General features: G+C 41.5%; 1 protein-coding gene across 1 annotated transcript in view; it reads right to left on the bottom strand.

The window, feature by feature from the left end:
* The window catches only part of EFCAB6 (EF-hand calcium binding domain 6), a 119,496-nt gene that overhangs the window by 97,997 nt on the left and 5,905 nt on the right, over window positions 1–15,594 (bottom strand). Inside the window, 2 exon segments of the mRNA XM_075145488.1 lie at window positions 3,055–3,132; window positions 6,604–6,824. Of these exon segments, the coding sequence (XP_075001589.1) occupies window positions 3,055–3,132; window positions 6,604–6,824 (299 nt within the window).

A 15,594-nucleotide genomic window follows, 5' to 3' on the forward strand; every position in this document is an offset into this window, starting at 1 on the left:
AATATTCCCACTCCCACCAGCCAACTATGAGTGGAAGACCTCCATATAAAATGGAGGTGCACATGCAGTACAGAGCCATCTTTGCACTCTGACAAATTGAGTTTTAGTTATTTCTTTTTCATACTTGCTGGATTCCTTTCTTAAGGAGACTATTATTTGGAGGGGTTCACTCACTTCAGGAGAGTCCTTTTACTGTCATTAAAAAAAACGTTTCAGGTTGCAAGCTCTTCTTGAACAAAGTTTTATTTTTTAACATTCAGGAACACTCTGTCATTGAAGTTGAGGCTCCTTTCTATGTGCCATGTCCTTTTGCAAGTATTGCTGGGGAACAAATCCTGTCCCTATTTTTGGCGTGCTAGCAGCCAAGTCAGTGAAATTGCACTCTATAAAGAAAAAGAAGGCAGATTTGGGTGCTTATAAGACGAACTGCACTTTATTGAACAGGTCTCCGCTGCGCCAGGGCAGCAGCATGCAGCCAGGGCATCAGCTGGCCAGGAACATGGAAAAGAAGGGTCTGGACTTCTGGTATGGTATGAAAGTTCTGGTTCTTGTTACCTGCAGCACATAAAGAAGCGCATAACTATCCCAACTACACGGCTGCCTTGCTTCCTTGAATACTCACTGAGTCAGTAGAAAAGAGCTCTTTCATGCACCATCATTTATATTCCCAGGCACACATCTGTTCAGCGTTTGGCCTTCCTTCCCGGGCCAAGTTCTTTGCGTAGGAGACAGCATTGGGGATCCTACACATTCTGGCCATTTTCCTGCAGTTTGCTGTTATTTTTCTTTCTTGATCAGTTTTTTTTTTTCCCCCCCTTTTCTTTAAACTTGGTTTTCCCAAGACAGTGACCTTCAGGAGTAATATTTTATTACATTTGACTAGAAATGATGGAAGGACTCCTATGGTCAAAACTAAATTTAGAGTTTTGCCCTGGCATTTGAAATACTCAAAATCTTTTCCTAGCTTATCTATGCTTTACTGAGCAAGTAAGAATGACTGCAAAGGCAGTAAGACTTACTTCCAACAAATACAACAGTAACTTTGGTGTCATAAAAACGGGCAAGGTCAGCCCTGGATCATTTGATTAAGTGAACTGTTAGCATGGCTAGAGTTTCTAAGTGCAGGACAGTGATGAGAAATCCAAGGCTGCCTGTCAGGTCTTGGTTCCCCTATGTCTTTTCATTGACTAGAAGATGTTCTGAACCACCTGTTGCTTTTCTCGATCTTGGCCATTAAGCTAGTTATCATGTCTAAATACAGGTATATGTGGTAGGTAATCCAAATGTGGCTTTCTGCCTATACAAGGAGAAAATTACTATTCCTTATTTTACTGAAGACATTAGGAACTTTTTCTTTTGTGTTTTTTTTTTGTTTTTTAAACATGCACATACAAATTCAAAATCCAATCAGAGTTACCAACATAAACGTATCCTTGACGGATGATGTCATCCAAACAGAAGCAGAATAAGGTTTGGCTTGGGTATAACCATTGTCATACGTTACAGATAAGTCTTTAAAAGAGCATATGAACTCTTAAGTGTATCTGAATAATTATCTGTGTACATCATGCATTTACATATCTTGCAGTACTTATTTAACTGAATTGTTCCTGCGATATATATGTAACAGTAACCCTTCCTTAAGTTAATGATGTTTTCTGTTAACGTACTAAAATACACGTTAACAGCTCTATTTCACGATGCTGTTCAAAAAATAACATAGAACCTTGTAAATTAAATATACCAGACCTTTAATTAGGACTTTGGAGGGTATTTTCAATTCATAAATTCTATAATAAGAAGCTATTTCAGCAGTTTCTTTTGTGATAGGAAATGCTTAACGTGAAAACGTAAATGTTACTCTTCAGTTAGCTGCATATAGCCAAATGAATAAAAGCTATGACATTAATAACAACTATACCAAGTTATGATTGATAGGCTTTTCTACAGCGAGAAAAGATTGTCTTGGATACAATCTGTCCTAACAGCCTTGCGGTATGTTAATATTTTATTCAGACTATAGTGAGGATATATTCAGATGTCCTACTCAGTGGAAGAGAAGCAAATGAGTTGCAAATACTACTGCAGCCCTGAGGTGCAATAGCAGCTGTGAAATCAGAAAGATTTTATTTCCCCCTCCCAAATTACAGGCCAAGCCCATGCCAAGCACAGCAGGAGGTTGGATTTTCCTTGGAATTTACATCAGGTTATGTTTAATGTATTTCTTCTTCTATGAACAGTCTTAGGGTAGAGCCAACAGACTGTCAGACAGTGCTCTAGAAAGCATGGAATACTCTTCTGTGTCCTTGTAAATAATGACTATTATTAGGCATGATATGTGACATTAGGTTAACTTGCAAATGCTCAAATATAATAAAATATCATGATGTTGATAAACAGATTTTCATGGCTCAGTTTATGCAAAAATAAAATAAAAATCTATCTTTCCCATAGTCACACCACTACTTCCTCCACAATTTAAAAAAGTGGTTTTGTGCTGTTCAAATTTGTGTTGAGATTTAAGTAGACTGAGCTCTCAGGTGGCTGGATACTTCTAAGTAAAAAGAGTAAAAAATGCCTAAAATGCTGTTCTTCTGATGTGACAGAATGTTTTACACCAGTCTTGCAAAGGGCTAAACAATCACAGAAATTGTACTGCCATGGAGAATCTAGTTTCTTAAATAAGCCAAGCATTGTTACTCAAGCCACAAGCATCTAGTAACTAAGAAATAAAATCACAGTGGGACTGTGCCAGTCCTACACCAGAGATTTATTGCAAGACTGCTTGAAAAAGAAAAGTGCTTAGGTGCTTTTGATGCTAAAAAGGGATTCACAGTGTGGATGAGAGAGGCTTTTAAAATACTACTTGGTACTTTAGCATAATAAAAAAATCCAAAGCAACAACAAAAAAATCTTAAGCATACAAGTATGACCAGATCTTCATGATACAACAACAGGGCATCCTTTTAAACATGTTACTAAATTGATATCAGTACATCAAGAGCAACATCTACTGATCTGAAGTGAATTACTAGCCCAGCATGTGGTTATTACCCTGGTCAACATACTTTCTCCTTGAGCAGGGATTCCAGCTGACTTAATGTCATTGTTTGGCAACTGTGGCGGTTCAACCTGAAAAAATAAATATAATAAAAAAGATTAGATGGATATAAAACACAAGTGCATCAATGAACATAAACCACAAGTGCATCACAGTACACATCAATGGGAGATTGACGTGAACAACTAAAAAAGCAAAAAAGTGGCTTGATCCTGCCCTCATTGTGGTTATTCTTCACAGCTCTGAACTGCCCTTGGAGAAAATCACCACAAATCTGGATCCCTAAGTGGAACAGAGATGTGGCAGCGTGGCATCACCACAAGTGTGATGACTGTTAGTGTAAAATATTTTTTCTTGAAGGATTTTTTTTGGCTGCCGTAAGGGACACAAAGGGATATTATCAGCTTGATCTGGCCCTTGGGATGACAGAGTACTCAGGAGTCCCAAGGTCAAGCAAGTTATAGTATCAGTTCTCCCCTCTCCTCTGCTCCCATCAAGTGTTCTTCAGGGAACAACAAGCATGTCTCTTCCTCCCCTTCTCCCCCAGCACAAATTTGAGATCCATTTGTCACCAGTAACTTTTAAAATTCTTGTAAAAATTAAAAATACATTGCCTTGCTTTTGCTTTTGTTTCCCCATCCTATTGACTTGCTTCTCAAGGACCAGAGAAGGTCATTTTCAGAGTCAACTGCCAGCCAAGTTTACTTTCACTAGTGGATTCTGCAGGTGCCAAATTCCACTCTCTGCACATCCTTATCTGGTTTCAGCCTTAACTAACTGCTTCTGAAAAGCCTTGTGCAATTTTATTCATATCTGTATTTGTGGCATGAAATCCTAGAAGCCAAGCTCTGCCATCATTTCAGCCTCTGACTTCAGTGGAATTGCTTGAGTTTTAAACAGGGAGAGAAAGTAGCTCTGATAATGCCTCCTAGCAAAACTCCTGGAAAACAGCACCTGTACTGCCCTCCAGTGGTAAAATTACATCGATCGAGGCCTGATAGCTCTAACAAACCTACCATTATTTTTGCTTCCATACATTGCAGACAGTCTCGGAGCAGTTCTCTAACAAACTAGCTGGCCAAAAGACAAGATTGTCTAAGCATGATCCTTACTTTCCACATTTTAGTAAGTTTAAGAGGAAATCAAGGGTAACATCTTATATATTCTCCTTGAACACTGGAAGAAAATCCAACCCCAAGCATACAAAAAGATTTACCATTTTATTATATTGCATGTAATAAAGAAAAGATTAACCTTTTATTCCAGGAAAGATCCCTCATTTGTTATTTAATTAGTTTTCACTAATTAATTAGAATTTTTTAAGCTCCCCTGTTTCTCTGGGAGAAAGTGGCTTAGGTCCCTCCCTTTTTCTTCTTTTCTTTTCTTTTGCTGCTCCTCTTCTTCCTCCTGCTTCCTTTCAAAGTCCTAATCCCATTTTTGTATCCTCAGTATTACACTCCCTCATTCTCTCTTTGTCTGAGAGTTTTCTTAGCTTTGCACTTGCTGGGAACAAAGTTGGACTGGAATTTACAGAATATTTTTTGAGGCAACTCTTTATTGAAGGCCAGATCATACAAACCCACAGGACAAACTGAAGGAAAAGGAATTTCCCTGCAGATCCCCTTGCAGAATTTCACCCTTTATGTTTCACTGGCGGGGGGGGAGGGATGTGGTGTGAAAAATATTTAGCGCTCCACTAAGAAAGCTACTGTGAGAGCACAGATTTGGTTTTTTTTTAATTATTTTTATTTTTACGTAGAGTATGGCTCTACTTTCCATTTTACTTCATTGACGGTAAGAATCTAAACTTAATCCCCGTTCACACACAGCTGGTGTCTTCTCAACTTTGTTATTGACAAATTACTTGCACTAGAAATGAAGATGAATGTGAGTTATTTACCCCTAAAGGATTGGATCCTGTAACATCATAATTTTCCCATTACTGGGTCCCTTGGCTTAGCTTCTATGTTTCACTTAAAGACATGTCAAGCTGAGTGGCATGTTTTCAAATCCCTGTTAAACTGAATCAGTTATAATTTCTTTCATACACAACAACTTTCATTGTTAATTTAGAGAACAGACTGATTAGTCTTAAAGGTTTGTATTTTTCCAGTAGTAGATCAGTGGTTTAGCAGACCATTCCCTTCCCTTTGGCAATCAGGTAACATTCCTATGGCAACTATGCCAATTACACATACAGAAAAAGCGATTTTAGAACAAAGTGTATCATATCTCTATGTCACTAGAAGCTCACATTAACAGCTAGATTCTGCCTTGAGAGCTAGACAACTCACAAGTGATTCATGACTACAATTTAGGAGCAATTTGGCTGCATAATATGGAACACTTACTTACCTTTTGAGCATGCTGGTACTTCTGGCAATTTCAGTGAACTTTGACAGGAAGTCAAGATATGGCACAGTAACTTTGCCAATATTTGGGATCTGTATTTCAATATACATGGATGAGTCCTATGGTGATATCAGATTTTTTAAATACTTCATTTGCATTACTCATTCTTTTCTTAAACAGCAAAAAATAAATTTACCTTACAATTTTGGTTTTGGTTTGTCTATTATGCATTACCACTTCTCAGCAACTTGGCTAGAATTAAGCAGAGCATTAATTTAATATCTGGTAAATCCCTCCCAAAAAAGTCACAACCTACAAGTCTTTCCATCATGTAAGACAAAGATTTCTCAGCTGTCTAGCTCTATGATCTTTCACATGTATATACGAAAGTATATTCATTCTCACCAGCCTCATTGATGGATCCTTCTCTTGTTCCAATAGACTATTTAATGTGTTTTGGGTGTATGTGTCCCCCTAATGACAATTTAGTATCGGCAAAGAATTTAACATCAATCTTAGCTGAAATGGGCTTAACCCATTACAGACTGATTAGTTTAAAATGCAAACGTAATAGATCAGTTCACCAAATTAAACAAAAAAACAAGAGTCAAGTACATTAGGAAAAAAAAATATATAAAACTTACTTACCTACACTTCAGGACAGAAGTTTAAGTGTACCAATAATGTTGGTGCAGATTGTGCATCAGAATCCTCCCCCATTTTTGATAAGCTTTAGTCATGATATCATATAAACACCCAATGTTCTTTCAAGTCCAATCTGATGATGATTTATAAGGTAGCAAATACCAAAAGTGAGAAACTCCCCATGCAGACAAAAATCAGCTGGTCTCTGACTCAGAGTTCACAACCTAATCTATGGATATTCGTAACACTGCATGTATATGAATTTAAGCTGTGAGATTTTTTTTTTAAATCAAAAAATCTGCTAGTAAATTGCAACTCTTTCAAATAGTGAGACACACTACACAGATAAAATCCTCATATAAACATACCAATCGTCAAATTTAGCTCACATTACTTTTGCAAGTTTTCACTTGAACAGAAGGTTTTGACCATGTCTAGCACCTTTTTGATAATATTGGTCTGGAACCTGCTCCCATTGAAATTTTGCTCTTGACATAAACAGGAACAACCTCTAAATGATTATAAACAGCAACGATGTAGCATACCTCTGCCAGCACAGCATCAAATTCAGCTTCTGTTAGACGGAAGGGAAAGTTTTCAATCGCTCTCCTGAATTCACCCTTCGTGACTGTCAGGGTCTGACCAACATCAAGCATCTGAAATGCTTTTTTCAATTCATCTTCTTTTTCAGCTGTCTTTTGAAGTAAGATCTGCCCAATGTCCCAGGAGAATAATGTGGGATCTGGGACAGAGCTCACAGGAATAGCTGTAAAATATATTAGGCAGTCATCAGATACTCTTAAGTCTGGCAAAATCACATATTTTTCTGAGAATTCAATACAAATCAGTTCATTTCTAGAAATATGTAAGTAAATCGGTTATTGTTTGTCCACTGATTTGAAAGCAATAAATAACCAAACACAATTGTAAGTATTTAAAGAAAAGATTCAGGGGTTTCCCTTTCTGCTATTACAGCCAAAACAGTAAGTTGGAATATACACTTAAGTTTTAAAAGTTAAAAACCAATAAAGTTACAGTGCATAGGTGTGTTCCATGACAGCAGCCCTCCCACTTCAAACTACAGAGAGGATCTCTTTGCCCTGTAAAATTTAGAGACTTATATTATTGAGCTTTGTGTAGAGATATCATGTAGTAGTGGGGTCAACATTCATTGTCTGTATATGTAGTGTATGGCTGGTAAGTATTTTAGCACATGCCAGCCCCTTTCCCACTAAAAACACAACCAGCAATGGAGAGTGGAAGTACCTGACAGTGCAATATAGTGTACAGGGATGCCTTATATTGCTTAAGACCCCTCTGGCTCTCATTAGAACTTGAATCAGAACTAAACAAGGGCCAAAAGATTTGGCCTGATGTTTCTTTTGGATTCATAATAAGCCAAATTCAGCAGCAGCTATAAGCATTTAATTACCTTCTACTTGAATCAAAGGAGGTTTTGTACACAAATCTGAACACTGAGGCTAGTTCATAGGCATTTATGTTTTTTCCACACTTTAATCTAGGACCTGCTCTTAAACAAAATGTAACTGCCTTCAGAAGAAGCTTTGTTTACAAAAACCAAGATGGCAAAATACAGCTTTTTATTATTTACAGTTTTGATGCAGTTTTATGAGAGCCAAATTTTTTCTTATGCTCATCCCTTCCTTACATTGAAAGTATAGAATCATGGATGCCTTGCACATTTCATTTCAACTTCAAGCCATTCCGACAAAAGAAAGCATTCAAATTCACAGCTGGATACAGCTTTGGTGAAATCAATAGAGCTGTCACAGCTTACTCCTACAATGAATCTGACCCTAAGTCTAAAACTACATGGGAAGGAGAGGAGGAAAAGTGACACGAACCATGATGGAGGAAACCTCTCATGATAATAATTAAAAATTACTTGCAAGAGGAATGTCCACATTGGGATTAACAGCAAATTCGTACTTGATTGGAACAAACTATAAATCTTACTGCTCCAGAAAATGAGCTTTCTGTGGTAAGTGTATAGTCATTTCAAATGAGTTCCCAAAGGATAAGATGTATACCAAATCTGGTAGTGTGTTAGAATTGGAAACAGTGACCTTGTAGTGACTTTAGAACAGCAGTGAGACAGTGGTCCAAAGAAGGCATCTCTCTCAAGTTCCAATGGACTTCAGAGAAAGGAAGTAAATAAAGACCCTGTTTCCTCACATACAAGCAGGAGGAACAAGAGTTGGGTGAGAAGGACCATGGCTCCGTCTTCCACCTTGTCTCCATCAGTAGAACTACATTGATTTTGTTCATGTCCACAGGATCCAGCAAACATGGTGTATGTGTGACAGACAACTTCTCTCAAAGTAGTGAGGGAAATGTGCCCCAAACCCTAAACAGCACAAGGGCTCCTTGGCCGCTGCAACTTGCTACATTGAAAGGCACCACTGAACCCCAAGCAAACAATAGGACAGAAAGGACTGAGAGGATGATGCCACCTGCAAGTTACACAGTGCTTGCCCTCTGAGCAACAGAAGGACTTTGATTTAACGTCCCAAGACTGTGAACAGTTAGACTTTAGTACAAACCTACAGCTGATTTAATTGAGCGCCACCTGCTGCCACACAATGATACTCTGTGTTATGCGGAACGAGGTCGTGGGGTAAATGTGATGCCTTGAGAGGAGGGGTGCAAGGCACTGAGGTCTTCTGCAGTTGTCACTCTGGCCATGGTCTCCCCTGGGTTTAAAACAGGACTATGAGAACACACCAGAATATAGGACACGAAAAAAAGCAGTGTGGCTGGCAACAGCAACAAGAGAGACAAAAACTGATTTCTTGACATGAGATCTAGTTTGCCGATAAAAATATTGACTGAGATAGTTCTTGCTGACTAGCAGTGACCCGAGGAGAGTTCACAATTTCTGTGGTTGTGCTGGATACTATCTCCTATGTCAGCACTCTAGTAGAAGACTAGAGTGGTAGACTAATTCCTTTACCAAATAACACAGAATTATCTCTAGAAATGCTTTTGGCCATTGTCTTGAAGGCTATGCACATTACAGTACTCTGAAAATCTTTAAAAACACAACCTTTTAGTTAAGAAAGCCTGCTATTTTATTAAGCAGTACAGTTGCTTAGATGTTTATTTTAGGCTTTTGCAGGAGAAAAATGCATGTACCAGACACCAGCTCATTACACTAATTACTCTGTTTTATGAATTGCTATTATTAATTTTCCACACCAGGAAATCTGAGGCAAACTATACTGTAAGTATAAACAGAAGAGCTAACTGGGAAAATAACAATCAGACAGCAATAGTATTGCATGGCATATGCAAGAGTTTCGTAAGTGTGGCTCACTGGTGACCCGCTAGGCAACGTTAAACGGTCTGCATCTGCTCTGTGCAACCATACAGCTTGAACAGCGCCTGCGATTGCAAACACCATTATGCAAGCTCCCAGTAGGAATGCCGAGCGCCAACGACGCTCTACTGCCCAAAACTTTGGGAGGTGCCGCTCTGGGGCTTATTCAGGCATGATGAGGCATTTGTCTTTGCCTATGTGGAACATGTTTTGAGTGCTAATAAAATAAGGGTGATCCAGGTGATGGTGCTATCACCCAGTCTTCTCCATGCCATTTTACAGTCATGAGTCACAAAAATACTTTCAAATATTGGCAGTCTTATGCACTGGATCACAGGGTAATTCTATTGATACTTATGTAGTTAACCCAATCAGACACTTCAAAGGAAACATTTGAAAAGGCCGTGTTTCTTCTATTACAGATGTATTCAAAATCAGAAATTTGGTTTCTCCCCAGACTGAGTGGCAGTCAAAGAGTATAATATATTTCCTTGTCTCTCTGATATGTGCCAATCAATTGCACCTTGCTCCTGCCATTCAGTTACCATGATATAGAAAGCAAATGTTAGCACAGGGAATTCTATGAGTTCTGTAGCCTTCTGAAAATCCGGCATGCTATGTACAAATGACAAAAGCCATATAAGAAGACTCAGTCAATTCTCTGTAAAGGGAGATGAAAAGTAAAAATAAAGCAGACATTGCACAGCCAAGCGAAAAACAGTGGGACAAGAGCAAGACTTACCAGTCCTCTAGCAAAAACGCAGCACTGTGCAGCATTTTACACAGATAGAAAAGCCCTTCTACCCTGACTCCCCCCTGAAAAAAACCCATCCAAAATGAATAAACAAACAAAACCACCACAGTTCAAATGGGATGGGGAGGGGAGGGGAGAGGAGGGGAGGGGAGGGGAGGAAAACAACACCTTAAGCAATCTTATCTTCATGTTATCAAACAGAAATTAAGTAGATCTGAGTAGACCATCCCCACTGCTTAACAAGCAGCAAATTAAGCAGTTGCTGGGTACTGTTGGTGGGCATTGCATCTTCATCCTCTGTACACTCAAACTGTTAGAATAATCTCTGACTGGGTCAAACAGCTTCTTGGGTACACTTTGGGAGGTAGCTTGGTCAGGAACTATTCCCAAAGGGCACTTTGCATGCAGCCACCCTGTTTCAAAGGGCGAGAAGCATTTAAGAGTCTGAACATGGGCTATTCCATGCCAGTTCGCCTCAGTGCCAAGAAACAGTCACAGGCACACTTAATTTACTAGCAAGCCCATCTACAGCAGTAACCCCTGGCAGATGTCCTAGCTCTGTAGCCATCCATTAAAAAAAATTAGCCTCCAAGCATTCTTTCTCCACCATTCAGGTGGAAAACAACCTTTTCTTCTTCATCTGATACATGGCTAAGTGTCATCATTACTACAGTCACTTGGCTGATATACGGCTGATAGCCGTGCAAGTTTGTCTCCCTAGAAACTGTAAACAGGGAGGGTCCATTTCTCAAAGGCCAAGAGCTCAATTGAACGGGTTCTGGCTGCAAGATCTACCCCATCATAAATACGGGCTGACAATAAGTGTATCTGAAACAAACAAACGCAAGCCAATTCTGCCGTTGCCTCCTCAGGCACAACCAAGCTCTATCTCAGATATCGGGGGTTTGATACTAAAGAGGCTGTGCCAGCTATTTGTATCATGCCCAAGTCAGAGGGAAATTCATGGAGTCTTCAACACGGCTCTGCCCTTTTTACAGGTTCAGCAGACATATTTAAATCAATTTGTTAGCAAAAGGACCATTTAAACAGCTAAGGCAGCAACAGTTATGTGGCTCAGTAACTAGGCTACAACAAAAATATGGTAGGTAGAAGCATATCCTGCTGCTGCTGAAGTCATTAGTAAAGCTTTCTTTGACTTCAGAAAATCAGGATGGAGCCCTAAACTACTGCTGTGGTTTAACCCTAGCCAGCAACTAAAAACCACGCAGCCGCTCACTCACTCTCCCTCCTCTGGTGGGATGGGGGAGAGAATTGGAAGAGTAAAAGTGAGAAAACTTGTGGATTGAGATAAAGACAGTTTAATAATTGAAATAAAATAAAGTAAAATAGTAGTAGTAGTAGCAATAATAATAATAATAGAATATACAAGCAAGTGATGCACGATGGTTAGCCAGTCCCCGAGAGGCGATCACTGCTCCCCAGCCAACTTCCCCCAGTTTATATACTGAGCATGATGTCATATGGTATGGAATACCCTTTTGGCCAGTTTAGGTCAGCTGTCCTGGCTGTGACCCCTCCCAGCTTCTCGCTGGCAGCACATGAGAAGCTGAAAAGTCCTTGACTAGCATAAGCACTACTTAGCAACAACTAAACCATCAGTGTGTTATCAACATTATTCTCATCCTAAGTCCAAATCACAGCACTATACCAGTTACTAGGAAGAAAATTATCCCAGCCGAATATCAGGACAGTATCCGTGCCTTTTTCTATACCACCTACGTCATGCCCAGGTCTCACATTTTCCAAAACATTCCAGTTAATCACCACCACTTTTCCTGTCTTTTGATATATACGCACACAGAGATATCATTCCCTTAGTCCGTGGGCCATCCCTCTAAAATGTCCATTGAGTTCATTTACTCCATGACTTTGGGCTCCATCCTTCATAACAGTCTTTCAGGACAGGAGAGATGGTGTGTGGTGTTGGATTGTTGCATGCTGAAGCCACTTCTGGTTCCATCACTGCTGTGCTTTGCTTGGTTTCATCAAAGTTCATTTGTCATTAATCTGGATTATTTTTACTGCAATACCGTTGATATGGCATAAAGCAACCATAGAAGTGATGACATACAGTATTATATAGCAATTAACATCATACAATTCAGTTCATTGGCTATTTTCACTCAAAATCAAATCCCCTTGAAGTACACATCAGACGTCCCCATCCTTTTGCATTACCCATCAAGTGCACCAGGACCTTGAGCAAAAGCAATCCCACAAATGGGTTTGCCTTTTTTCTGAGGCAGAAGTAACCCAGACTGTCTTCCCCAGCGTATTTTTTATGTGCACTACAGAGCCTTTATCCCCTTCTACAGTAAGTAAAAGTTTTGATTGGCAGGGCCAGCTCAATTGGCAGATCCCCTAGTGTTGACTAACCAGGTGGCTTTTGCTAAATGTGCATCCCAATGCTTGAATATCCCACCACCCATTGCTCTCAGTGTTGTCTTTCACAGTCCATTGTATCGTTCGATTTTCCCAGAGGCTGGTGCATGGTAGGGGATGTGATATACCCACTCAACGCCATGTTCTGTGGCCCAGGTGTCTATGAGGGTGTTTCGGAAATGAGTCCCTTTGTCTGACTCAACTCTTTCTGGGGTGCCATGTCGCCATAGGACTTGCTGTTCAAGGCTCAGGAGAGTGTTCCAGGCAGTGGCATGGGGCACGGCATATGTTTCTAGCCATCTGGTGGTGGCTTCCACCATGGTGAGCACATGGCACTTGCCTTGTTGGGTTTGTGGGAGTGTAATGTAATCAATCTGCCAGGACTCCCCATATTTATATTTCGGCCATCAGCCTCCATACCAGAGAGGCTTTACCCACTTAGCTTGCTTGATTGCAGCGCATATTTCACATTCATGGATAACCTGTGCAATAGCGTCCATGGTCAAGTCCACCCCTTGATCATGAGCCCATCTATATGTTGCATCCCTTCCTTGATGGCCTGAGGTGCATCATGGGCCCACCAAGCTATAAATAATTCACCCTTATGTTGCCAGTCCAGATCCACCTGAGCCACTTCAATCTTAGCAGCCTGGTCCACCTGCTGGTTGTTTTGATGTTCTTCAGTGGCCCAACTCTTGGGTACATGAGCATCTACGTGATGTACTTTCACAACCAGGTTCTCTACCTGGGCAGCAATATCTTGCCACAATGCGGCAGCCGAGATGGGTTTACCTCTGCGCTGCCAGTTGTTCTGCTTCAGTTGCTGCAATGACCCCCACAAGGCATTTGCCACCATCCATGAGTCAGTATAAATATAAAGTACTGGCCATTTTTCTCATTCAGCAATATCCAAGGCCAGCTGGATGGCTTTCACCTCGGCAAACTGGCTCAATTCACCTTCTCCTTCAGCAGTTTCTGCAACTTGTCGTATAGGACTCCATCCAGCAGCCTTCCACCTCCGATGCTTTCCCACAAGACGACAGGACCCATCAGCGAACAGGGCATATTGCTTCTCATTTTCTGGTAGTTTGTTATACGGTGGAGCCTCTTCAGCACGCGTCACCTCCTCCTCCGGGGATATTCCAAAAACTTTGCCTTCTGGCCAGTCCATGATCAATTCCAAGATTCCTGAGCGACTGGGGTTTCCAATTCGAGCCCATTGTGTGATCGGTGCTACCCACTTACATACAACTTAGCATCAGTTGCATGATGTGTAGAGGGGACCCTCCCTTTGAACATCCAGCCCAGCACCGGCAGTCGGGGTGCCAGGAGGAGCTGTGCTTCAGCACCAACCACTTCCGAAGCAGCTCAAATCCCTTCACGTGCTGCCAATATCTCTTTCTCAGTTGGAGTATAGCGAGCCTCCGATCCTCTGTAATCACAGAGGTTCCAAAACCCTAGGGTCAACCTCGAGTCTCCCCTGGTGCCTTCTGCCAGAGGTCCCAGGTAGGGCCGTTCTCCCCGGCTGTGGTGTAGAGCACATTCTTTACATCTTGTCCTGCCCGGACTGGCCCAAGGGCTACTGCATGGACTATTTCCTGTCTAACTTGTTCAAAGGCTTGTTGTTGCTCAGGGCCTCTTTGGAAATAGTTCTTCCTGGTCACTTGATAGAGAGGGCTTACGATCCGACTGTAATTTGGAACATGCATTCTCCAAACCCCACAAAGTCTAAGAAAGCTAAGAAAAGAGTAGCTTTTTGCTATTTGGTGGAGACCTGGCTGTTATTTTGTTGATCACATCTACTGTGATCTGACGACGACCATCTTGCCATTTTATTCCTAAAAACTGGATCTCCTGTGCAGGTCCCTTGATGTTACTTTGGTTTATGGCAAAACCAGCCTTCAGAAGGATTTGGACTATTCTCTCCCCTTTCTTGAAAACTTCTTGTGCTGTGTTGCCCCACACGATGATGTCATCAATGTATTACAGGTGTTCGGGAGCCTCACCCTGTTCCAGTGCAGTGTGGATCAGTCCATGGCAAATGGTAGGGCTGTGTTCCCACCCCTGGGGCGGTTGATTCCAGGTGTACTGGATGCCCCTCCAAGTGAAAGCAAACTGTGGCCTGCACTCTGCCACCAAAGGGATTGAGAAGAAAGTGTTAGCAATATCAGTTGTGGCGTACCACTTGGCTGTCTTTGACTCCAGTTCGTATTGGAGTTGTAGCATGTCCGGCACGGCAGCACTCAGTGGCGGCGTGACTTCATTCAGGCCACGACAGTCTACTGTTAGTCTCCACTCTCCATTGGACTTTCACACTGGCCATATGGGACTGTTAAAGGGTGAGCGAGTCTTGCTGATCACTCCTTGGCTCTCCAGTCGACGAATCAGCTCATGGATGGGAATCAGGGAGTCTCGGTTGGTGCGATATTGCCGCTGGTGCACCGTTGTGGTAGCGATCGGCACCTGTTGTTCTTTGACCCTCAGCAACCCCACAACAGAAGGATCCTTTGAGAGACCAGGCAAGGTGGACAGCTGTTTAATTTCCTCCGTCTCCAGAGCAACTATACCAAAAGCCCACCGGTACCCTTTTGGGTCCTTAAAATACCCTCTCCTGAGGCAGCCTATGCCAAGGATGCACGGAGCCTCTGGGCCAGTCACAATGGGGTGCTTGTGCCACTCATTCCCGGTTACGCTCACTTAGGCCTCTGATACAGTTAACTCTTGGGATCCCCCTGTCACTCCAGAAATACAAATGGGTTCTGCCCCTTTGTAGCTTGATGGCATCAGGGTACACTGCGCACCGGTGTCTACGAGAGCCTTATACTCCTGTGGGTCTGATGTGCCAGGCCATCAAATCCACACAGTCCAGTAAACCCAGTTGTCCCTTTCCTCCACCTGGCTGGAGGCAGGGCCCCTCTAGTCCCAGTCATAATATTTGTTACTCACTTCTTGCAAATGTAAATCAAAAGTCCCTTTATTAAGATTGGAAGTAAAATCAGCCCTTCTACTCTGTCTGGGGAACTGTTCACTGGAAACTAG

Source organism: Calonectris borealis, chromosome 1, assembly GCF_964195595.1.
Source record: "Calonectris borealis chromosome 1, bCalBor7.hap1.2, whole genome shotgun sequence".
In the NCBI taxonomy this organism is placed as follows: domain Eukaryota; kingdom Metazoa; phylum Chordata; class Aves; order Procellariiformes; family Procellariidae; genus Calonectris; species Calonectris borealis.